Source organism: Camelina sativa, chromosome 13 (assembly GCF_030686135.1).
Source record: "Camelina sativa cultivar CO46 ecotype springtype chromosome 13, ASM3068613v1".
In the NCBI taxonomy this organism is placed as follows: domain Eukaryota; kingdom Viridiplantae; phylum Streptophyta; class Magnoliopsida; order Brassicales; family Brassicaceae; genus Camelina; species Camelina sativa.
This window is the reverse complement of record NC_141892.1, coordinates 9,814,748-9,839,485: the sequence shown is the minus strand read 5'-3', so window position 1 is coordinate 9,839,485 and position 24,738 is coordinate 9,814,748. Positions and strand designations below refer to the sequence as shown.

The following is a 24,738-nucleotide window of genomic DNA, read 5'->3' as shown; positions in this document are numbered from 1 at the left end:
GGAGACTCCCTGTCCACACCAAGAAAAAAAAGAAAAAGAATCTCAATAATAAATACTAGTTACTGGATAATGTAGGCGAGGGGAAGATAGTTTTCTTGTCATCTTTATTCTTCGTTACCTACAACACTAATCACTCAATAGTCAATACAAAAATTGTCTTTGCTGAAGAATACTATAATTGATAGACAGACATAGATTAGATCCAAACCCAAATCCAACTACCAGTCAAACAAAGCTTTTTTCAGAAGATTTTATATATATTTTATATAAAGAGGAATGTATACAATAGTGTATTGTATGATCGCAGTATCAAAACGCAGTTAAAAGTCTTTACAGAGAGAAGATGTTTGAAACAAAACCATTTCAACTGCCACTTTTTTTTTCATCCAACATATCGGAGCAAGACTCCATCGTTGCCAAGCACAAAACCTTTCTTGTCATCCACAAATCTGCAAAATTAAACAGAAACGCATTTGGAAACTCATTAATTTTTGTTTGTTTGTTTTGTGCGTAAGGATTGGAAGAAGGAACAATGATGTTTATTTAAAAGACTGTGGTTTCGACTTTCGATGTTTGATTAGACTTACTTGACTGCGTAAAGGTTAGCTGCGATGTTATCAGCAGCTTTGTCTCGGTTCCATGACTTCCCTCCATTTCTTGTTCTTAGTAGAATGCCACTGCCTCCTGCGGCCCATGCTTCTTCCTGCAAATACCCCAACAACAAATGGTCTAAAGATCCGAATGTCGAGTGGAAAGATTTGAGTGATAACCGAGTAAACTCATGTACCTCTGAGCGATACCCAACATCTAGAATGCCAAAGCCACGGCTTTGTACTGGAACTTCATCAAACTCCTCTGAGATCTAAGCAATTAAAACCGTGGAGATCAAAGTCAGATGTATATAGGAACATTGGAAGAGAATTCAGATCATAAGGAAACAGTGTTTTCTTATTTCATGGCTGGGTTTAGTTTCATCCTCTAAGTGGCATAAAACCCAGAAACTCGCAAGTAAATCTCAAAATGAGCTTTGTTAGGTATGAAAAAAAAAAGAGAGAAAAGTCTTGCTGCTACAGTACTTACCCCAGTGCCTTTGCTAAGATAAAGTCCTCCACCCCGAACAAGAAGCCAAAGACCACCATCAGCTCTCCATCCCATGTTCTGAATTCTTCTGGCAACAGCTCTATTGTGTGGTTGCCAGTAAGGCTGCAATGTACCAATACTATGGTGAATGACAGGCATTTTTAAGAGCAATCAAACCACACACAAGAACAAAAACAGGGATTGGTTATCCCTTGTAAAACACATGATAGTATAATACCGTCTACCTAGACCCAGTACTTGATGTCTACCTAGACCCAGTACTTGATTCTTAGCAGTATCTTAAATCATAACTTGGATACATTGATTGATATATACTCTTCTTTACATTTTTTCCGTTGGTGCTAAATAATCAAATCAAAACCAGCCGTAAGACTGAGCCTACGCACGTGCTACTACTTCACCTAGCAAACGTCATAAAAAAAGGACTAAAAAGTTCAACAGCAAACAACATCATAAATGCTGCATAAGCCATAATAAAAGGTTCACCTGCCCAGGCTCCCATGTCAGAAAGAAATTACCACGGCTCGAAACAGCAACATACTTTCCTTCTGGTGAACGATTAACTGCACTGAAAGTTCCCGTGTAGTAACTAGCACCACTGATTCCACTGGATACTGTTCTGTAAGACAATTGGAAAAAACTCAATTAGGGTCTCTAATGAATGTACTGAAGGGAAACACAATGCCAATTCATCAAAAATTACGCTTAACTTCCATGACTACATATAAGATTTGCCATCAATATAGAAAGGTAAATGAACCTGTTCAAGGTAGCTGAAACAGTTTCCTGAATAGCAGCTTTCCAGTTATATCCCTTGTTTGAAGTAACATATATAGCACCTTCATCAGTGACCATCTCTGCGCTCTTATCTGATGTCGCCTCTATAAACACCTACAACCACATTGTAACCATACACACAAAAAAAAAAAAAAAGCTTAACAAATTCTCATAGCCAAATAAAAAAACCATAATCTCTAAAAAAAGACACCAAAGGAAAAAAAGGATACCATATCTCCAGGAAGCTGAGAACTTAGAGGAATCCTATTCCAATTCTCACCAGCATCAGCAGTATACAACAAGATAGCAGGCTTGCCAATGATCCATCCTTCTTTACCTTTAAAGCTAATCGAATTGAATCTGTAATTGAAATCTTCCTCTTCAGCTGAAGGTATCGAGCGTGGATTCCAAGTGTTTCCACCGTCTTTAGTCTCTAACAGAGTCTGTCTCGTTCCCAATAAAAACCCTAATTTGACATTTTGTCTAGCATGAAATCAGCAACTGAAAACTTGCGAAATTGACTAATGGGGGGATGGAGATTGGAGAAACAAAGGAAGTTACCGCGGCTAGGTTCATCGGGGACGAAAGCAATGTCGAGAAGAACAACGCCGGGATCGATTGGGAGAAACACTCTTTCCCATTCGGATAACTGTTCATCAGCTTTCGCTGGTCCGACAACGGAAGAAAGGGAGAGTGATGCCGCCGCCGATTGGTACAAAAGCTCCCGCCGACTGAACGACAATGAGGAGGAAGAAGAAGAAGACGATGATGATGATGATGGAGGGGGGGAAGCGGAGGCTTTAGGGATGAGGCGGTGGGAGATGCGTTGAGAGTGGAAACGAGGAGAAGCAGTGGGTTTGAACAGGAGATAGCCGTCGCAGAGTTGCAGAGACGCCATTGATGTGTTCGACTCACTCTCTCTCTCTCTCTCCCGCCTCTGCGCAACACATATCCTTTTCTTTATCTGAGTGGTGGTTATCTAACGTCTACGTGTCCTTGTATGATTGGTACGTTAGTCTTACCTTAATGTATTTGAAAACAGAGCAAATTTTTTACTGTTAATTAAACATAATCAAGTCGTCAACTTGGGATCCAATAATGGTGCAGATAATAGCAGCTTCAGAGAAATGTTTTCTAACTTCTAATTTCAACGGATAATATACATTATCTAGACAAGATGTTAATGAAATTAGTAGAAACTGTTGCATAGAGATGAACACCTTTGGTAATTAATTGCCTAATTGGTAAATTGGTGTTAATTTACGGTCGGAAGATACGGATGGTTCTATTGACTTGAAGGCGACAAAAGGGCCATCTAGAGACTGAAGATGAACAATCCCGACACAAGACATGTCCGCATGGTACAATAGTAATATCCACCTCCTTCATCTGACATATCTGACACATCCATTGTGATTTCACCGTCTCTGCTTCTTTTATGGAAGCCTCTGCTCTTTCCTGTAAGGAAGCCCATATGTTTAGCTAATCCATCATTAATTTGTGTGTTTTAAAATATGGAGGACTTTTACTGTAATCGAACCTGCTCAAGTAAGAATGCAACTTTAGAATCATCAAGTTCTTCTTGAAGAGTTAAGGTTCTTAGTAGTAGAGATTGATTCTCTAGTTCCATGTTGATCCCAGCTGCAGAGAGCATCTCGTGTACTGCCTCAACCAATTCTTTAGCTGTGACTCGACCATACTGCATTTCATTCACAGGCTGCAGGTGACAAAGAACAAATCCAATCAATCTTCCCCAAAACACATATTCAACATCTAACTATCACAAGATGATAAACATTTTGGGGGAATAAACAGTATGCATTTGTCTCTTATAATCACATAGGTTACAGATAATACCAAATATGGAGCATAAATGTCTATATCCAACGTTTCACAAAAAGATGCAACGAACCTGGCTAGAACTTGTACTGTTAGTTCTGGAACTTTCTGAAAATTCTTGACATTTGTCAGATACTGCAGGGAGCACCTCAGGCAAGACTTCATTTTCAATTGTCGTGCCTCGGAAGGAGAAAACATGAGATGAAAATAACAAACCAGTCTCTCCAGGTGTCATTTCAACCTTTAACTTGTAAAGGGCTTGGCCAGCAGAAGGTCTAACATCCTCCGGGACCCTTCCATATCTCAGCTTGTCTCCTTGTTGGATTTTCCACGCAACGATTTCCCCTTTGTAGAATGGTCTCAGAGGGTGAAGTTGTACTTGTACAGCATCTTGTGGTATTATCTCTTGGCCAATAGAACTATCAGCTATGCTGATGTTCGTAAGAGAATAAGAGCATAGTCTAAGGCAAGCGGCAATCCCAGTTTCTGATCCCTCAGGACATGAAAATAAAGATCCAATAGGCAGGGGAATTGGAAAGCCTAAAACCTCGCTCACCACTGTTGCCATGACATCCATGAGAGAAATGTATCCAGGCGGTTCAGAAACTAGGATAGACGTTCTGTGACGATTGATAAAATACATTGTTCGATGACGCGATTCACTCTCCCATTCGGGAATCATGGACTCCTTAGACACAAGGGTAACGTCTACGGAATTTGGCAGGAGAAGAAATCGAGTATATATATTTCTGGCAAACCCAAGTTTCTCTGCAGCAGATTGAAGAGAATGTTGCACAACCTCAAAAGATAAGTCATCCACGGTGGTGGTCTGACGGCTCACAGTCCATAAAGCAGCTTGAAACGACTTGCTCTGCAACTTTCTTATGATAGCTTTGAGTGATATAGACCCTATGTTGTCTAAGGTTTGAATATGTTCAGCATTTTCAAGTTCCTAGACAAAAAAAGCAAATATTTTGAGATTTTTTTTTCACATAATAAATATAAGAAAAAGAAAGACATGATGGTAAAAAAAAAACGGATGTCACACGTACCTCAATAACAACATCAGAAAGCTTTCTCACACCCAAATCCAGACAGATCCTCTCCGGAAGCCGTGGATGAACAAGTCTTAATCTTGCAGTGTCTATGTATTTCACATAGCGTGACCCAAAGGAATCAACATACACACAAGATCGTGCGTGAACAAGCCTGCATCCATCGTCTGGGACAATCACATCTGATTTGACAGTGGAAACAATGGGTGTGTTTTTCATATGTATGTCATCGCAGAGAAAATGAAGAATTTCCGTCACAGCACGAAGCTCATTCGGGTTCAAACGCCGATAACCACATAATTTTTGTAATTTGGAGAGGATATCCTTTGCACCACCAACTGAAAGCACATCGTTAAGTCCTAAATCTTTAAGGATCTTCAGAAAAGGTAGATAAGGACTTGGAAGTTCAAATGCAAAAGGTGATAGGTTGATAGGTAGGCGAACAAAAAGGGAGTTTGCTCCCACCAAACGTGTCCCATTTGCAGCTGGTAAAAAGGCTACCTTCTGCAACTCCAAAATATCTGGATGATAAAAATTGCAAAGCCGGGTAAAAAAAAATATTAGAGATTTCAGCCAGTAATAAAAAAAAACACTTACTGCAGTCCTATTATCATAAATATCCAAATATTTCTATGCATGACCAAACATACATCCGTTTTTCCTGTTTTTGGTATTTCACAATGTTATACATTATTGTTGTTGTCTAGAGCAATCCACTGTTGCAGCTTGCAAAGGCTGGACACGAACAATGGAGAACTAGTTTATATTGTTGCTACTGCATTTTTTCACACCACCTATCAGTTAAAAGGTTCTTCGTTCTTTCTAGATATTTTGTATTTAAACTAAAGTTCTTATGGCAGATTAGGAATTTACAGCTGCCAAAGCGATTACACATTTCTTCTATTCAGTAATGTAAATTGAGTGTTCAGTAATACACATACCTGAAGAAGTGAGGGAGCCCCATACCATTTCAAGGTACTTCAAAACTTCACAAGAAGCAACATCAATGGTCATCACATCTGGATCATTGGGCCAGTGAGCAAGAGTGTCTTCACCACCATTCCGTCCAATTACCTGGGAGTATTTATTTATTTAATCAGGCCTCTTTTTCTTCACATGTCCGTGAAAAGAATACACAAATAATCAAAAGATAGAGCACGAGTGATCTTACCTGTAAGTGTTTAAGAACAGTCGAGAAAATCGGAGGACTTCTCAGACGAAATGCTGTCCATGAAAATTCAGGTGGAATGAATCTCTGAATCGAAAGAATAGGAACAGAGCTCCAAGCAAGGGGCCAATCCCGTAAAAGAACAGCTTCGCTGTAACGTGTAAGGACTCTCTTGCCACCTTTTCTGCCACCAAGACTTGGGAACCCTAATTCAGCAGGTACACAAGCAATCTGACCAAGAGTGTTGCAGAATGCGGTGCTGTAAAAACCAGCAAAGTTTGAAAATATAGCTTCAAGTACAGATCCTGCTAATGTTGATAACTCAGCAGAAATATCCTTCTCAGAATGTGCAAGATCCGTTTCAAAATCATCTTCTTCAGAAGAAGATCTATGGTGCTCGTTACCCAGACGCTCCACCCTTTTAGCACATTCAAGTATGACATCGGCTTCCGCTGCAGTTCGAAGGCCAGCTTTCCGTAGAATGCGAAGCCAGCCTTGTGATGAAAATCTTTCTCCAGGAAACCGTCTTCTTTCACTAAAAAATACCGACACTAGTAATGTATCAGAAGGATCAAACAAGTCCTTTGGTTTAGACAGCTCGGAGGCAAATTCATCAGAATTTCTGACAAATTTAGCCTCCCTAAGAGCTTCGATCACAGTAGAATCAGCCTCTAAATCTAGCCAATTTCCATATACATAATTCAGTATGTCTTCTTGTTCAGATTGAGATCTACTTTCAAACCCAGCTAACCCAAACCTTACTAAAGTCTGATGATTATGCAACACAGTGACCCCAAGGGCTTGGAGAAAGTGACATTCAACTGAATCTGGGAGATAGCAAAAGCAACATTCTTCATATGGTTTAAGGAAGGAATCTGCAGAGATTATACACAAACCATGCCTTTGCAAATGCGTGTAGGACCCAGTAACAGTCTTAAATATAGGAAGTGAACTTAGTACTTCACGTTCATGAGTTTGATATCCTGAACCACTAGAAGGGAAATCATTAGCCAAAAGGGTAAAAAGCTCATCACGACCACATGTTGGGAAGGAAGAGATATCAGCAATGTAGCCAGCTCGTTTGCTTTCAGCAAGCTTGGAGGCAATAGCTTGGCCAAGTGACACGCTAGGTGAAGGCAGACACTTGCATCTCTCAGCACAATCAATATATGCAGCATCACAAACAGGTATATTGCACTGGTTTAGCAGTAACATCAGCCAAGGATGCTTGCTCTGTGTTAAGTCGAAGACTGAAACATAGTGTTGTATCAACTCAGGTAACGAACCATCACTTCCTGATGTTGTGGATATATCACTGCCTCTCTGATCCATATCAGTGCTACTTCTAGAAATTGGCTGCAAAGGAGGTGGTGGAAAAAATATTAAGTGTCTCTCCTTTACACGACATAAAATTGGTCTGCCAAGGAAGGCAGGAATCAGAGGCCAGTCCGAAAAGAGGGAGAGATCATCGGCTGATCCATTAAAATTCTTCCAAAAGAGCCTTATCCATTCAGGCGAGGGACCACTTTCATCATTAGAACTGGATGTACTTTCCCATGAAAACCATGGCACAGAATTTGATTCTGAAATATAACTAACCCAGTGGTCATGAAAAAGATATTTCATATTACTGGCCAGTAAAGGAAGAGACCAGCTCCTCAACTTTAAAAATTCTTGAACAGAAGACTTCAAAAATATATCAGCCAAGCTCGATCTGTCAAACACTTTTGGATGGATAAATCGTGCAGAGACAGGCAACATCAGTGCTTGTTGCTCCTTGTTTCCCAACCATAGCTCAGAGGTACCCAAGCGTGCTAAATGATTTGTTGCAGTCGGGCATGGTAATCCTTTAAGTTCATTAACTGCATGTAGAAACCTCGGGTCAGCATTACTATTTCTTTGACCTATCGAATCTCCAACACGACCAATATCTTCAACAACGACTCTACCAAAATCAAACAAAGCCTTCCCTAGGCTCGTCATCATTTCAAAAGCATCACTAGAGCCAGCGTGAGCTTGAGTATCGGTCAAAACTGAAGCAGAAGTATTGGTTCCTTCATCCATGTTAACAACTTCGGGGTTAAGTGCTTCAACAAATTGAATATCAGATAGGCAATATTCAAGTACATCAATAAAAGTATCAACAGATCGAAGGTCGATAGATGCAGATGACTTCCTTAGAAGAACACGAACCATCTTTGGTTTGACTTCACGAACTGGAATCCCTACTGCCTGGACTTCAGCCAACAATTCCCAAGGCACGGAAAACACAGGGTAATGCTCCTTCACAAAGCTGCAAACTGTAACAGGGAGCAAATTAACAGCAACCTCACTACCAGGTTGTGTAAGAAACATACCCTCTTCAGCCTTGACCAAATTTCCTGAGTAAAGTTGCCAAAGAGGAAGTTCAGCAACACGAACGTAAAACGGCCTTATAATTTGTTCAACCAAGCATTCCCACTCCGGTTTGAGCACTTCTGTTTCTATAGCACCGTCATGTAAGCTAAGCAAAGCATGTTGATAAGATCTTGGCCAGAAGGAATACAACTGATTACCATAGGCTTTAAGAGAAAGGGCCAGCTGACGTGTTGCTGTACTTGACTCACTTGAATGTTCTCGACTTAGCCTTTCCATCTCTACCACTATTTCTATGTAAGAATTACGTACACATGACATTAACTCTTTGTTCCATGCATCAATCAATTTATCTCCAGCATCATGTTGTGGCTCCAACATAGATCTCTCATTTTGATTTTTGAAAAGAAAACGACCACAATTATTCCGAATGAGAAAGCATCCTAGGATGGTGACAGGTAGATTCACACTACCAGACAAAGGTAAAGGAGACATTATGGGGCTGGCTGGATGGAAATCAACCGGACGACCATTTCGAGACACATGTGCAGCAACTCCAGCAACAGGTGTCAAATTGTACGCTAGATACTTCCTGCAAATATGTAATATTTCAGTAACAAATAGAGACATGATAACCTCTAGGACACTCATCACAGTAGATTTTGATTTTTTTTATTTTATTTTTTCATCAATAAAGCATTTAGTTTCTATTTACTCGTTTGAACAGTGACACGCCAATTCTTTTCACAATGAACTAAATCTATTGGCTCATGGTTTTGATCAGAATTTGTAACATCTTAAATTTAGAAAAATAGAATAAACATCTCAAAGCAATTATTGGTATCGGTTTATTCTCTGACATGGCTTTCAAGGTGATATGAACATCAAAGCATATATAGGTTACTGCCAGAATCTTTTATGTTGACTAATAGTAAGTGACTTTGTACCTGTCACGAGCCATGTTTTGTGATTGTCCAGAACCCCTGCTGAGAACCACAAGCCATCGATCCAGAAGTTTGTTTTCCCCTATATGTAGGTTTACCTCAATTATTTGCGATTTAACAGAGTTTGAGCTACTAAAAAATCTTGAAAGTTGAAACGTTTTCAGTTTTTTCTCCGCGAAGGGATTCCTCATGATAGCTGATGCGGAATCAATATGCAGCGTGTAATCTTGATGTGATTGTGCATTCCCTTGCTCCCATGTGGAAAATGAAACCTGAAATTGATAACAACAAAAAAAAAATCTTTACTTAACAGTTCGTAACAACACCATGGTAGAATGTGGTCAAGCCCATACTTTTTCAGTCTCTACTTTTTTAATTTTAATAAAATTTTACTGTAATTTAAAAAATAGAATTCAATGGATGTCAAAAATAAATAAAAAAATAAATCAATGATGATGTCTAGGGTGGTGTTGATATCATTTATAACACCTGTAAAACTGACTTCAAGAAAATGAGGATTCTGGAGGCATTTTCCAGAAATCGGTCAGATATTTGATTCACTCTATCTAATCCCGCCTCAAGACCATCTTCAGTTGATAAAGGCATCCGAATAATGGTGGAATCTGTCAATGACCATGCCTTATCTTGAACAATTAGCATGGGACTGAATTGATCACTGAACCGCTCAACCAAATTTGTACCTAAAGAAACAAAAGAATTAATAAAGAAGTAACAAGCCAACTGTTTACTGCTTTACAAAACTAGGAAGTGCTAAAACATACAACATGGGTGAGCAGACGCATAAACAGGACGGGTGGACAGAAAGACAAATGTAATAAAGTTAATGTATGATCACTACCTGATACGACAAATGAACCCAAAAAAAAAATCAGGATGAGGTGGTTTATTTTAGATATAGCTACCATGGGGTAGTAATTATTTTCATGTCGCTTTAGCATTGGGAAAACAGGTGGGAAAGAAACACCAGAAGTTCTTACCTATTAAAGAGAACATTTTTGCAGCAGGAGCCTGAGTCGTGGATGCAGAAAGGGTCGCTCCTTTGGGATCAAACATGTAAAAGTAGCCACCAGACACAATCGACAGTAGATCACACATGAAGTAACAGCTAAGAAGGCCCAACCCATAGTTGAGAGTTTCACCCTTAACTCTCCACTGTGAAAGAAGCTGAAGATTACAAACCTCCTCTCTGGTTAATGTAACCCCTTCAAAAATGGCCACTAGAGCAGGTCCTTGAAATTCACCTGTAAATAAGAGCAGTTTTAATAACAGGATCGATGTATATATCCCTATAAATCTACAATATATCTAATAAAAGTTCAAACGATCTTCTATGGTAGTGAAAATTTTATCCACCTTAGATACATACGCCATTCTCCAAAATTTGAAAGGGCAAGCTTAGGAAAAAAATTCAAAATATAAAGGATATCAACAGAATCAATCGAAAGGCTAGTAATAAGCTCAAAACATTAACTACCTAAATTATGCTGCAGCAAAGTCTTGCGAGAGTGCTCTCTCTTGTCAAAAATGAAGTGCAGCTTTTTAACTCTGCAGCAATCAGCTAACTCAAGAAGATCGAACAACAAGAAATCTTTGCTGCCATATAGTGATAGAAGCTCCTTCAACTTGGTGAACTCCATACAAGGTAGATCCTGGGTTATATCATTATCCACTAAGGAGATGCAACGAAGAGACTGTATCCCCAATCTATTAGCTATGTCGTTGTTGATGCTAGGATGTACAAACCTTTTCCCAGATAGAGAACTGCTGTCTACCCATGGTGCATCATTATAAACAAGTTTCTCTGACGGGACCAAAAATCCTGCGGAATCGGGAACTAGCACTGAATTTTTATCACAATCTGATGACGGCTCGGAGAAACAGTCTACAATGGCTTCAAGAACACAAAGGACAAAATTTATCTGCTCATCTGTTAGCTGTGATCCTTTTATATCATTATGCAAGTGCTGCAGAGTGTTCATATAATCTTCTGCATCAAAACTAGGTCTCACACCCAATTCTAGAAGCAATTCTTTAAATTCAGAAAATTCTGAAGGGACAACATATAGATAAGGGGTAAACTTCACCGGAGAATCAAAAGAAAGAACATCTGCAGAGACGAAATCATCCCCAAGCCACACCCATGGAACACCACTTAGTGCTGATTTAAGGGCAAGAAACTCATTTTCCCTAGCAAGTTCTTGCAGTCTGGTATAAAGAAGAGGAATTTGGCCTTGTAACATGCTCTCAAAATCAGGATTTACGGAGGAACGGAGCTTTTGTTCTTTATAGGACTTTGATATCTCAGTTAGTTGTCTGCACAAGGTATCAATAGTTAAGCAATCTATCCACCCAAGTTTCTGATGTAGATACGATGACTGACACTCGCCATCCAGTAAGTGCATTGTGGCAGACACCAAAAACATCTGAGACTTGGGCCTTACTCTATCTGGAGATGCCACCAAGTTACTAGATTCAAGCCATGGAATACCTTCTACTGGTGGATCAAGACAAATAGGACACCATGGGATAGACCTCAGTTGACACCAAAACTCATCCTCCGATTGTTCAGTGAGCAAGCTCCCAAGATAGCTAGTCTCCGTCTCATATTCAGGATAGGTTTCTCCATCAGGTGAGTCTTCTCTTGTAATGGACATTAGATTTTGTGATTCATCATAGTTCGTTTCACCTGTCTTGGATGATAGTTTGACAGAAAGTTTTTTGATATGGAATAATAGTCTTTTTCCATATCTCGATGCTTCTAGATCTCCCGAGTCATGTAAAATTGACACACTTTTAGCAGCATCCAGATAGGTAGAACAATCCAAAGTTGTTCTAAGTCCAAGACCAACCAAAGCATCCAGGATCTTAGAATCTGAGAATTTCTCAGAAGGAAAATAAACTTCTTTGTGTAGAAGCTCTTGTAGTCCAGGAACACGAGGATCATAAAGCCTGAAAAGAGGAAATATATAAGAAGGCAACTATAGAGATACTCATTCGCTTGATAAAGTGTGTAAATACAACCAAAGATAGCTAATATCAGATTGCTTTATAAAGCGTGTACATGCAAACAAAGATAGCTAATAAGAAGTAACAGCTGAGAAGTCTGTAATTTAACATATTTAATGTATCAGAATAGGTAGGATAAAGATAGATAAACCTCGAAGGTTGTTGCCATAATCCATTCGCTGCGAGAACAAAAGGGGTTGTAGATAGTGCAGACTGAAGCGAAACGTCATCGGCGACCAGATCATTTAGATCATGCAAAATGGCCAACAGAGCTCCTTGCTGAGAAAGGAACTCAGACATACGATTAAGTACACAAGTTTTGTAGAATTCCATTCTTGAGGGCTCTTTTATTTGTAAGTATCTTTTGAAGATAGTTCTCTCCCTCTCTGAGTCCAAGCGTACAAAATTATCATCCAGCAGATCCTCCCTGATGCCATCAGGTTTGAGCCACTTCACTGGACAGTTCAAACTTACAAGTTTTCGGTTTCTGTATGACTCAAATATGGGGAGGTGTTTGATGGTCTCAAAGTGGACCTCATTCATATGTCCAACAGAGAACCACTTTGACTGAAGGATAAAATTCCGAAGCTCATGTAATTCACCTTCTGAAACATTAATGAAAATCCCCTTGATGTTTTCTTGCCCACCAGAAACTGCAAGAAGTGCATTCAATATTCCTGTTGCTGTTGGTGGCTGAACATATGTTTCCAACTGTGGGTGCTCCACTGGAAGCTCACGATTTAAGAACCGGCATCCACATTTCAGTAATAATGAAGACATGTTCTCGCTCCAGCCATTATCTCGAATAACATTTGCATTTACAATAAGTTGCATGAGACAGCGATCTTCAACTGGCAATATGGGCCAGTTAGAAAATATTGAGAGATCATCACAAGATAATTTAAGATAGCTCCACAGTACCCTTATCCATTCTACTGTCGGATGTCCTTGTTGGCCAGGTGTCCAAAGTATTTTTTCTGAGAGATGCCAGTCTGTTGGCAGTAGCTTAAAAAAGAGCTTCTCAAGCAAACTGCAAGAGAGAAGACATATGCATGATTCTTCACTTTGAGCTACAACTAATAACTTACTATAAACTTTTTCCGGCACTTCACAGTCCACGAGTTGGTGAGGAAGTAAATCCTTCAAAAGTTCATACCCAATCTCTTCTGTGAAAAAGATTCTCTCAGCAGTCCCATTCTTTTTAAAGGTTGCAAATGATCCATTAGCAAGAGGTAGCAGGGGTAGATCGTAAAGAAGATCCGTATGAAAAGGAACTTTTAAATCAAGAAGACAGTATTCTAGTGCCAAGACCAAGCCATTTCTATCCCTAAACTCACGTTTCCGCCGGGTCAACAGAGTCCTTAACAGTTGGGGTGTAATAAAATGCAAGGATGAACAGGCCTCACCAAATCTTTCCGCAACTGACTTTGAGATATTAATGACAGGGAGACCAGCGTCTGCAAGGACATCAACTAGCTCATCTGCCCTAGGAAAGTTGAAATCAGGGTAAATTGCTTGCTTAGTTGAAATCCATTGTCCTCCTCTTGCTTTTGTATATAAGACACGAAGACCATTATTCGCAATAAAACTGTAGAGCTTCCGAATCAAGGATGCCCAAGGTTCTGCTCCTAGAGTTACTGGCCAGACAGAGAAGAACAAATCACATGGACCAAGTTCAGATGCAATTTTCTCAAGCAAATGACCATAGGCTGGTACAACAACTTCCTCGATCAAGTAAAGATTCCAATCAGAGCGTACTTTTCCATCCCCTGCCATGTCGTTACCAAACCAAAGATCCCTCCTGTTGGAAGACAATTCAAAATATGCATTAATATGCGCAGGAAGGCCAGTAGTTATAGGTAGAGGCAGAAAGCAAAATGCACGCCCCCCAAAATTTCTTCTATTCTGAATTGAAATAGCAGATGGCCCAAATATATCTGAATTGCTAGCAGCCAGGTCCTCTACACTATCACTCTTGACAGAATTTATAAGCACGGCAACACTAGCCCATGGTATTAACTTATTGGACATTTCTCGAAGGTTCGAGTGCTTTTTACTTACCCCGGCATTCAGACATTCACCTGTTATCCATCCATGTGAAATACAGCCAGATGAATCTTGCTCGGTTACCACAATCTTCTGGCATTTATACGGGAGATCTTTAACTACAGTGTTGCTAAGTTTTTTTAACAACTGATCTTTATTCATTCCAGCTGAAATATTTTCGTCAAGAAGACTAAACACTTGAATAGATGGCTTTGTTTCAGTATCTTTCTCAACATTGCAATCTTTGCAAACACGATGCAGTAACTGCATTTCATGACCAGCTCCTTCCTTCGTAAAAATCGATATTGTTTTCACATTCCGCAGAAAAATTAAAGCTTCTGAAACTACACCAGTAAAGGAAGTGAAGAGGGATAGCACATCTTCAGGAGCATATGTTTCTTTCTTTATGTGGCTTCTGGGGGAAACACTGGCGTTTCTAAGAGGAAATCGGAAAAGTGTACCTGGAAATGTATGCTCTAAGTCACAACCAAAATGCAAGAATGGTGCGAACTGATCAGGAAACTGGTCCAGTATATTTCTTCCAGCAAATTTAATCCGCAACCCTGGGTGAGTTGGAGAAATACCAGGCAAATGATTGGCATGAGGATCAAACATAACAATGTTTTCTCCAGAAACAAACCCCGGGATATCTGTGAAATGATAAACACAGTTAAATCCAAGCCCAAATCTTCCTATCGCAAAAGGTTTTTCAAGTTTGCTTGCTTGACCAATTCGTGAAATTGCATACATATCTTGTTGAGTAAAAACTGAGTTGTTGAAACAATACAGAGCAGGGCCTTGCCAATCTGCCATTTCAGGAGAGAGGAGTGAAGAAGTCCCATAATGAGTCTTGTCCAGAAGGAATGTCACCTCAGAAGCACCTGCATCTTCCGCGTTTTGGACCAGCTCAAAAAGAATCCCAGGCCCATCAGCATACATTTCTAGTATGTGTTTAAGTCTAGTGGTCAATGCCTCATGCTGTCCAAAGGCCTCAGCAGCCCCAGATAAACTAAAACTCATTGAATCAGCACTTTCCGCCAGCAAGACCCTACGAAGTGAGCGAACACCAAGCTTCTCCGCTACCTCATTAGATATGTTACCGTGGACAAATTTTTGCATTGTTCTTTTCGCATTCAACAGCATTGTAGACTCGGCACTAAACGAGCTGTTACAATTGTCTGATGCAGTCAACCATGGCGCATCATTATAAACCAAATCACTTGAAGGGAAGAGTCGACAAGAAACATCAGGTAAATAGAGTGTGACTTTGTCAAGAAATTGCGCTTCAGCCAATTGCTGCGCAATCAACACAGCTGCCCTGATTTCTTGTGGATCAAGGGATGAAGAACCTTTCCTTACAGCTATTCTACATAAAACATCAGCATAATCAGATGGAGTTAAAAATTCTCGGACACCAAGCTCCACGAGTAGTCTTCTAAAAACAGCTAAGTCGGTAGGTATGACACGAACGTAGGGAACAAGATGAAGAGGGCCATCAAGAACAACCTCACTCAAAGTTGCAAATCCATCACCTACCCAGATCCAGCGACTACCTTCAAGTACAGCCTTAACGATATCCATCTCATCTGAACCTAGTAAGCTTGCAAGAATTGAGTATATCTTTGGCATTGCCAAAGCTAGTTCCTGCCGAAGAACCTGATCAATCAGAATTTCATTGTTCTTTCCAAGTTCAAGTAACTGAGCCGCAATTGCACTTCCTCCTGGATGTGATAACCACCCCAAGTTATATGCAAGAGCTGTAGAAGAACATTCACCATCCAGTATCCTCATGGATGCAGATACAAGCCACATATCTGTTTTTGGACGTACAAGCTTTGGAGGAGCAACAGTAGATGTCACAACTGGCCATGGTAAAGTTTGAAATGGAGCAGACGCTAAAACGGGGCACCAGCAAATCATTTTAAGTTCAGTCCAGAACTTAACAAGGTTACATGTCAGATATCGTGGTCTGAAAGCCGTTGCAGCTCTTGAAAATATCCTGTTTATAGCTCCATCCTCCTCACTCGACTGATCAGGCAGCCATTTCACAGCATTGACTTCTAAAAATGAAAAAAGCACTTTACCCCTTGAATGTGCCTTTTCCATATCCTTGTGCATCAACCGCTCCACCAATCGTGCACTCTCTAATATTATCTCAGGAGAAACAGTTGTTTTAAGGCCCAAACCTTGAAGCATGTCCAAGATAGCAGATCCCTGAAATCCGCTACCAGGGAAACAATCTGAATCTTCCAACAAAGCATATAATTCTTCATTACGAGGATCATGTAAAACAGATGGGCGTTTAAGAGGACCATTTACAGTTGGTACAAACTCTAGGTTCTGCAATTCTTCCCTCAAGGATCTATCTTCCAGACACAATTGTGGAAGATTCTGCAGAATAGAAATCATCACCTGATCACGAATCTCAGGTTGCAAAACGTCAATTTTGTTGAAAACATTATGTCTGTAAAAATTACTTTTACTCATTCTCCCAATGCCATAGTATCTTGACAAAACATCTTCTTCGCTTCCTTGGCAACAGAGAATAAACTCACATCCTAGAAGACAGGTAGGTACATCTAATGGAGGTAAGTACTTAGGAGGATTAACAAGATCAGAATAATTGGATTCTTGAGCACTAGTTTCTCCATACATACGATAAATGGGTAAAATCTTGCAGATACTAAGGTACAGGTCTCCAATCTGATGTCCTATGTGCCATTTTGGATCCAAAAGAAAACTCCGAAGTTCATCCTTCTCTTGAGCATTCAAATCATAAATTAAATTTTGTATACCATCCATATCTGATGAAGCAGTATCGAAAACAGATTCTAAGACACCTGTGTAACTTGCATCCGATACAAAGGAGGACAAGTCTGAATGTGCAACTTTATAATTGTTGTTTAATATCTTGCTACCAATCTTCTCTAAAACATTTTTGACTGCATTAGGAAGCTTCTCCGCGTTGATCAATTTTGATTGCTGAGATGCTATATACAAATAGCCAGACGTGGATGGCAAGATTGGCCAGTCACAGAATAATGATAGGCTCTGACACTGTTTGTCAAGATACTGCCAGAAGAGAACAAACCATGGTGATGATGGATGATCTTGGTTGGATTCTGGATGCCAGGAAATCTTGCTTCTGTGTTTCCATTCAGCGGGTACAAGCCTAGGAAATAACTGAAGCAAGTCATGGATACTGAAATTAGCAAGATTTGCTGTTTGTGACTCTGCAATGGCAAAAAGTCTGCTATATAATGGTGGAGGAATATTCCTATCAATGACTCTGTCATAAACTCTCTGTAAAAGCAATTGCTCTGATTCGTCACAAATAAAATAGGAGACACCTTCTGTACTTTTAGAAAAGAAGCCAAAGTCACCATTTGCTAATGGAAGCAGTTTCAGGTTCCTGGCTTGTATGCAAACACTATCATCAGTCAGATCATCCAAGCAATATTCCAATAATACTAGCTTCAAAGATTTCTTCAAAACTGAAAGCGTTTTGCATTCTTTGAGAAAGTTGCGCACTCTATCTGGAGTAACCACTTTTGGAAGTAGAAAGGAAGGGTGTTTCAAAAGCATATCAAAAACTGATCTTGGAAGGCACACGATAGGCATTTCAAGTTGCAATAAGGCATCACCAAGTTCTTTGCTCCCTGAGTATTCCTCATCATGAAGTTATGCATCAACAGGGGACACCCATTTCCCCCCGTAAAGTTCTGAAAACAACACAGGAGCATCGCGGATATTTTTGTAAATGTGTTCGACTAATATGCTCCATGGTGCTTCAAAAGATCCACTTGGCCATAAGGAGAAGTAAGAATCCCTGGAATCAAGCACTTCTCTCAAACAAAGAAGCAATCTTGCAAAACTGGGAGCTACAACATCTTCAAGAAGAAGCCTATTCCAGGCTGAACGAACTTTCCCACTCCTGTCCATGTCTTCTCCATACCAAATTCCGCGACGATTTGATGACACCTCAAAGTATCCGTTAACTTGTACTGTCAATCCAGTTCGTACAGGCAAGGGAAGAAAGCAGAAAGCATGCCCAAGCTTTAGGATATTATTCTGTCAAAACCATATGAAACCAGAGTAAATGCAAGATCCAATCCAAAAGCAGTGAAAATAACTTCTTTCTCGGTATAGAGTAATAACGTGATAACTAATATGTGGAATACCCAAAGATGGAGGAATATTACGATAAGAAATAAAAAATAAACGAAATTGTATGTTCAGTACTGCAAGAACGTACACAAAGTTGCAACATGGGCAAAAGTAATTACTGCATATAGCAAAAAAGGCACAATTAGTATTGCACAATACCTCTGATAAATCATCTGATATGCATGCTGCAACTGAGGCCCATGGTAGCAAGTGAATATCATATTCTTTGGATGCAGTGGCAGCAAACGAACCAATTTTGCTGGACGCTGATGCCATTGTCTGAACTATGTAAAACCTGTCTGTTCTCCGTTTACTTTGGCTTCCCTTTTCAGACTCACTCAAGAACTCGAGAGTAAATGCATCCATCTCCCTGTCTCCAGAAATAGATGTCTTTGACAGTCTAAGAACAGCCTGACGATGCCAAACAGTATCAGCATCTGGTGAGCTGACCGAACATGAATAAAGCTTTTTGGGCTCTGAATCTCCATCTTCCCACGTGTACATCTCAATAGATAAAACACATTTAAGAAAGAGCAACGAGAAAACGCCTTCCTCGAAAAGTTGATCAAACATCAAAGAAATGTCATCTTCAAAATAGGCTTGCCTTGAAAGCCTACTAGAAGCTGCTTGCTCTGGGTTCCTCAACGGGAAACGAAACAAAGTACCGTGAAAAGGAGTTCTCATGTCACACCCAAAAGCACAGTAAGGAAGAAACTGATCCTTATACTGAGATAGAGCTGAAGAGCCAACATAATCAATTCTCTTCCCTGGGTTTGCTGCAGAAATATTTGGAAGATAAGCATCCTGAGGATCAAACAATACCACGTATTTCCCACTCACAAATGAAGGTATATCAGTCAAATGGTACACCGAATTGAAGCCAACCCTATAATATCAAATTCACAAGATTTATCAGAAAATAAGGATCAAATAAGAGACACACTCACATTGACCAAAACTCAAACTCAAGAACATAATTGATATCTTCATAAGCCAGAAACAAAGATGATAATAAAATAAAATAAAAAGGGTGATTCACAGAGAAGGAAGGAATAAAAAAAAAATATACCCAAATCGACCAGTCTTCCAAGCCTGACCATGTTTGCCACTTCCACCAATTCTGGAGATACTAACAAAATCCTCCTCAGTGAAAACAGCATCATTGTAAGCCAACAAAGAAGGACCTTGCCACTGAGCCAAAGAGTCAGATAACAAAGAACCCGAACCGTGAACCCGACGGTCAAGACAGAGACGGACTTTAGTAGCACCGGCGTCATCAGCGTTCTGTATAAGCTCCTTAAGAACGGTGGTTCCTTCCGGATAGTTCAACAAAACCTCCCGAATCCGACGGGTCAAATCAACCTTTTGCCCAAAATCTTCGAGAAGGAGTGAATCCATCTCTCAAGTTAATAACGTTTTCCCTCTATTGCCCATGGACGGACCAACTCAGGAGTCAAAGTTGAAGAAGATCGATCTCTAGAATCTAGAGAAACGAACAGCAAAGCGCTTCTTCAATGAATTGCAGAACTAAGAAGACCTTAATGCACCTTAATGCGGTGAGCAAACAAAAATTGACAATTAACTTGGGCCTTTGACACGTATATCCAACGGCCTGTCAAGAATATTGAAAATTTACTTGGGCCTTTGACAATTTACTTGGGCCTTTATCACTTTCGTTTCTTATATAAAATTTTCATAGAGATTAGAACATATATGATTATCTAATCGCTTATCCCATATTGTAATCCTAAAATTATTATTTCTGGAAATTTATGAATCAATAAAAATTGAAATCACATATCCTATGAAAATTGATAATTTATAGATATACATATATTTAGAATTACAAGTATCTTATCAATCATGTAATTTAGATAAATATTTAGAATTGCAATAAATTTGTATAGATTTACATAAAGACATTTTATTGTAAATAAAAATTACTAAAAATTTAAGTACATATATATATATATACTAGTATTTTTGAAGTACACTTTTGGAAATATATCTTCATTTTCAAACTTATATCTATATTTGAAGAAATTTACAATTAATTCTCTCTAATATCCATATAACCAAAACAATTATAAGATTTTAACATTAATTATAAAATTAAAAATATCCATATAATTTCTCATAATTAATAATTTAGATATTTAGAAGATTTTGTCAAGATTTAAAATTATTATTCTCCTATCATTTTTGTTTGATTTTACTTTTTTAAAATTTAAAAAGCTATATTTTTGTCTCCACATACTGTGATATGAATTTTTAAAAACAAACAAATATTACTCAATTAATATATAAAAAATGTGTGTTCAACTTCCCACATCGCCTAAAATATTTAGAGAATGATTCAGAGTCAAATTATAAATAAGATCAAAATAAATCCAAATCCGAACGAGCAGGAAGTTTCACTTAATAAGCATCAAAATTAATGTTTTTATATGGTTTAATTCGGTTTTTAATCAAGATTGTGTAAAATAACACCAATATAAAACATGTCGAATCATAATGATTTAATCAAGATTGTGTTAAACAAAAATGGTTCATCTATATAATGCGGATTAAATCATAGTATGTATATATATTTACTGATAATATTCTAAATAAATAAATATTTTATCATTATTCGGGTTTACAAAAACTATGGATTACAAATAAGTCCATTAAAACATGCAGGAAAAAAAAATCTTTCAACAGATTCTAAATCCATGGATTTACATTTTGATCAACTTTTAACTGTTGACTTACATTATTTGGTATTTTCTACTTTACAATGGTTTATTATTATGTTTCTTAGTAATTTTTAAACAAATAAGTTAATGGGTCGACTATATTTATCTATATTTTTTTATGTCAAGAAATGTATTTGACTTGTCAATTTATTTTCATGTATGTTAATATAAATTTCAAAAATCTTAAATTGATAGCATGGCAAAGCAAACTCGTGGTATAATGAACTATTTCATAGAAAAACACAATGAAATTTGAAATGGGCAAAGAACAAAAGCTGGAAAAAAAAAATCAGCCAAAAAAACTAAGATTAGCAGCTGAAATTTTTGTTGGATGAATGAAAAAAACTGTTGAAAAAGTAGAGAGAGTGGCTGAGAAGTAGGCTGAGAAGACAGCCGAGAAGACATCGGAAAAAAAGATGTTAGCCACATCTGAATATGGAGTACGATTTAACTCGAGGTGGCTACAGTAAGTGGTGTAATCAATGGCATTGGTTGTAGTATTGTGTTGTTGACTTCGAAATTTTTCTTAGGTTTATTTTTTAAAACGGTAGAATCAAGGTGTTAAGAAAGTTTGATTAAGTGCAGGATAATACAATATCGTTTGAAAACAAATCTAAGATCTAAAATATTTACTGGCACTTTCGACTAACATAATACTATAAATAATTGAAAGTCTATTAATAATAGTTATTAATTGTAAATTATGACAAATAACAAAACGAAAATGTGGTTTATGACCAATTTGTATTGTAAAGGCTTAAAAATAAATTTTTTAAAAAATTGGAAGATCTATGGATTGAAATCTAGAGATCTATAAACTAACTAAACACTAAAAAAATTTCTAAAATAAAACTTAAAGTGTAAACGTAAAATCAATTTAAGTTTGTGTTACAAACATAAACATGGCTCCATTACTTGTACATAGGCGATGTAATATTGTTATGCATGAGGGCAACATTTGACGCGTGAGCATGCCAATAATTGATGAGGTTTTTTCATACTCCCTATGTGATGTTTTAGGACTTTTACATGAATTAAGAAAAATATTTAATGTTTAGCAATCAGTGTAATATTTATTTATAATAAGATATTTTATAATAGGATTTCACCAGAATATTTGAAATTTACAATTTTTTAGCATTAATTGATAAAAATATACAGAAAATCATTCTTTGTGATACAAAAAAATACTAGAAAATTATATTTTTTGATACAGAGGGAGTATTGATCATTGATGGTAAATTTCATGATTTACTGAAATAAGTATATTACCTCATTACCATGCATTTTCATCCTTGATGACAAATTGCGATTTTCGGTGGAGATAACAAAAAAAAAAAATCCATTTGGTCAAGACCACATACGCTAGGGAAAATAAACAACATCATAAGCAAAATTATAATTCAATCCATTCCACTTAAGTATCTTAACTTCCGGAATTTGAAAGATATCATGAGTCATAATCTACGACGATGAAATTATAATAAGTATAATTTAAGAATATGATGTTGTTGACGTTTATAATGCAAAAATGTATTTATTTTTGGCGTGGAACAGTTAGTCTCGATCATACCTTTTGTCAACGATGATTGCATTGCCAAATTATTATGGACACATGACACACATCGAAGAACTATTTTTGGTAACTTCATTTAATCTGAATCGTTAGTCTACCAACGTTTTTTTATCCGTTGTACCTTTTTATCGAAAAAGTGTCTGTATTGGCTAGAACAGTTATTGAAGAAGGGCCTAAAACGGATGATTATAGAACCAATGGGATACATGAACAAGGCCACGACCACATGTAAAAATAGGAAGAGCCTAGAATCAGTTTGCTATTGTTAGATCAATTATTCGAACCACACATAGTGTTGGCTTTTCACCAATAATAGGTGACATCATTCGTTTGGTTAAACTTGAAATATTATTCGAATGCACAAGATATATAATTTATCTATGATTTTAATAGTGAAGTGTGACAAGTTCATAAGTAAAAAAAATCTGATAAAAAGAATAGCCCAATAGAAAACAAACAAAAAGAAAGTAAAAAACGGCTAAAGCCGACTCTTTAACTAAAGCAAAAGTATAAATTACTCATTACTTCCTTCATTAGTTGTCTCTCTTTATCCCCCATAGCCGTCAATGACTCAATGGCAGGGTGGGAGCCAAAACACAAAAGATTAAATTGGTCAAGACTCAAGACAATACTATATGCCTCTTTCAAATTTGGGTATAAGATATATATCTCGTCGATGTTAGTACCAAATGACATTGTTAAACACTAATTTTCTAAAAACAATCACACTAAAGAATATAGAAATAGCTTTTAATTAAGCAACAGACTCAATTCAACGTGTATTTTTCTCACTTCATGTGTTTTGAAAGTATTATATTCTTAAGGGATATTATTGTAGGCATCAGCTTTTGTCTCTTTTGCAAATTCTCATGAAGAAACTTCACTTTCTTGTTAAAGAAAGAAGAAGACACGTTCTTTGAGTATTGTGCAGTGTAAATCTTACTCGGATCTGTGTGTGCTTTGTGAATTGTACAAGGACCAGCTTTTTTCTTCTTTTTTTTTGGGGAAAGACTTTTAAAATTAATTTTTACCAAGTGTTACAGTTTTTTGCCCAAAAAAAAGGGAATTGTTACAGTTTTCTTTTCACTATAAATTATAAATAAATAAATAAAAGGCTCCAAGGCATTTAAATACTAATATATAAAAGTTGGTATTTGATAGCTAAAAAAGGTAAAGCCTTAAAACTAGGGAAGAGACATACGAACACCAGTAAAAACATTGTACGTCCACTCGTTCTCTATGTTGAAACGACGATAATACCCTTACACTTGAACATATAAAAAAATTATCAAGTTTCTTAATTTTTGTATATAATTAAAGGAAAGTGATGGACCAATTAAGTGAGTGCAACACTCTAGTAATTTCCGAATCTATAAATACATATTTCGAGACATTTATAAAATAAATCCTCAAATTGACACTTATTTACAGGAAAAATACTTGGGTTCACTTTTAGTTTTAGGGGTGAACAATTCTCATTAACCCCTTCTTAATTAACCAATTAAAATACAACAATATGTCATGTCATATCATATTTTAAAAAATAAATCAAAATTAAAATAAAAAAAAACAAAACAAATTAAGGAAACAAATTATGTATATCTTTTATTAAAGAAACTAAGTTAGTTTGGGTTTATAGAAAAGAATTAGAGGTTAAACATTAAATTTTTAAATTGTATATAAGTTTGGGTTTATAAAAGAATAGTTAGGATTTAGATTTTATAATTAAATAAAATTATATGTCGGTTTGAGTTTACAAATGAGTGGTTAGGGTTTAGATTTTACAATTAAACAAAATTATATGTCGGTTTGGGTTTATAAAAGAGTGGTTAGGGTTTAGATTTTACAATTAAACAAAATTATATGTCGGCTAGGTTTACAAAAGAGTGATTAGGGTTTAGATTTTACAATTAAACGAAATTATATATCGGTTTGGGTTTACAAA

General features: G+C 37.5%; 3 protein-coding genes and 1 long non-coding RNA gene across 5 annotated transcripts; all 4 read right to left on the bottom strand.

The window, feature by feature from the left end:
* Positions 1 to 76: 76 nt before the first annotated feature.
* Positions 77 to 2,895, bottom strand: LOC104736327 (photosystem II stability/assembly factor HCF136, chloroplastic). The gene is made up of 8 exons (XM_010456290.3): positions 2,440 to 2,895; positions 2,109 to 2,344; positions 1,862 to 1,992; positions 1,588 to 1,720; positions 1,081 to 1,203; positions 788 to 862; positions 588 to 703; positions 77 to 449 (listed from the first exon to the last, which is right to left on the bottom strand). The coding sequence occupies exons 1-8, from the start codon at positions 2,774 to 2,776 to the stop codon at positions 383 to 385; spliced, it is 1,218 nt and encodes a 405-aa protein (XP_010454592.1). The 5' UTR covers positions 2,777 to 2,895; the 3' UTR covers positions 77 to 382.
* Positions 2,896 to 2,996: 101 nt separating this feature from the next.
* On the bottom strand, positions 2,997 to 20,001 carry LOC104738124 (uncharacterized). Of its 2 annotated transcripts, XM_087481191.1 has the most exons (13): positions 19,549 to 20,001; positions 18,639 to 19,365; positions 12,418 to 18,383; positions 10,735 to 12,209; positions 10,238 to 10,501; positions 9,729 to 9,940; positions 9,243 to 9,511; positions 5,944 to 8,887; positions 5,714 to 5,846; positions 4,770 to 5,293; positions 3,791 to 4,669; positions 3,419 to 3,595; positions 2,997 to 3,336 (listed from the first exon to the last, which is right to left on the bottom strand). In XM_087481191.1, the coding sequence occupies exons 3-13, from the start codon at positions 17,931 to 17,933 to the stop codon at positions 3,139 to 3,141; spliced, it is 12,591 nt and encodes a 4,196-aa protein (XP_087337317.1). In that variant the 5' UTR covers positions 17,934 to 18,383; positions 18,639 to 19,365; positions 19,549 to 20,001; the 3' UTR covers positions 2,997 to 3,138. The 2 variants fall into 2 exon arrangements, with proteins under 2 accessions (XP_087337317.1, XP_087337318.1); XM_087481192.1 differs by lacking the exons at positions 18,639 to 19,365; positions 19,549 to 20,001 and having other exon boundaries at positions 12,418 to 14,067; positions 14,328 to 17,580.
* LOC147929360 (uncharacterized) lies at positions 17,994 to 19,877 on the bottom strand. Its single transcript, XM_087480583.1, has 3 exons — positions 19,549 to 19,877; positions 18,639 to 19,365; positions 17,994 to 18,383 (listed from the first exon to the last, which is right to left on the bottom strand). The coding sequence occupies exons 1-3, from the start codon at positions 19,875 to 19,877 to the stop codon at positions 17,994 to 17,996; spliced, it is 1,446 nt and encodes a 481-aa protein (XP_087336709.1).
* A 2,269-nt stretch (positions 20,002 to 22,270) lies between the features above and the next one.
* LOC147929359 (uncharacterized) lies at positions 22,271 to 22,949 on the bottom strand. Its single transcript, XR_015577379.1, has 2 exons — positions 22,791 to 22,949; positions 22,271 to 22,511 (listed from the first exon to the last, which is right to left on the bottom strand). It is a non-coding gene; the product is annotated as an uncharacterized LOC147929359 (long non-coding RNA).
* Between the last annotated feature and the right edge of the window lie 1,789 nt (positions 22,950 to 24,738).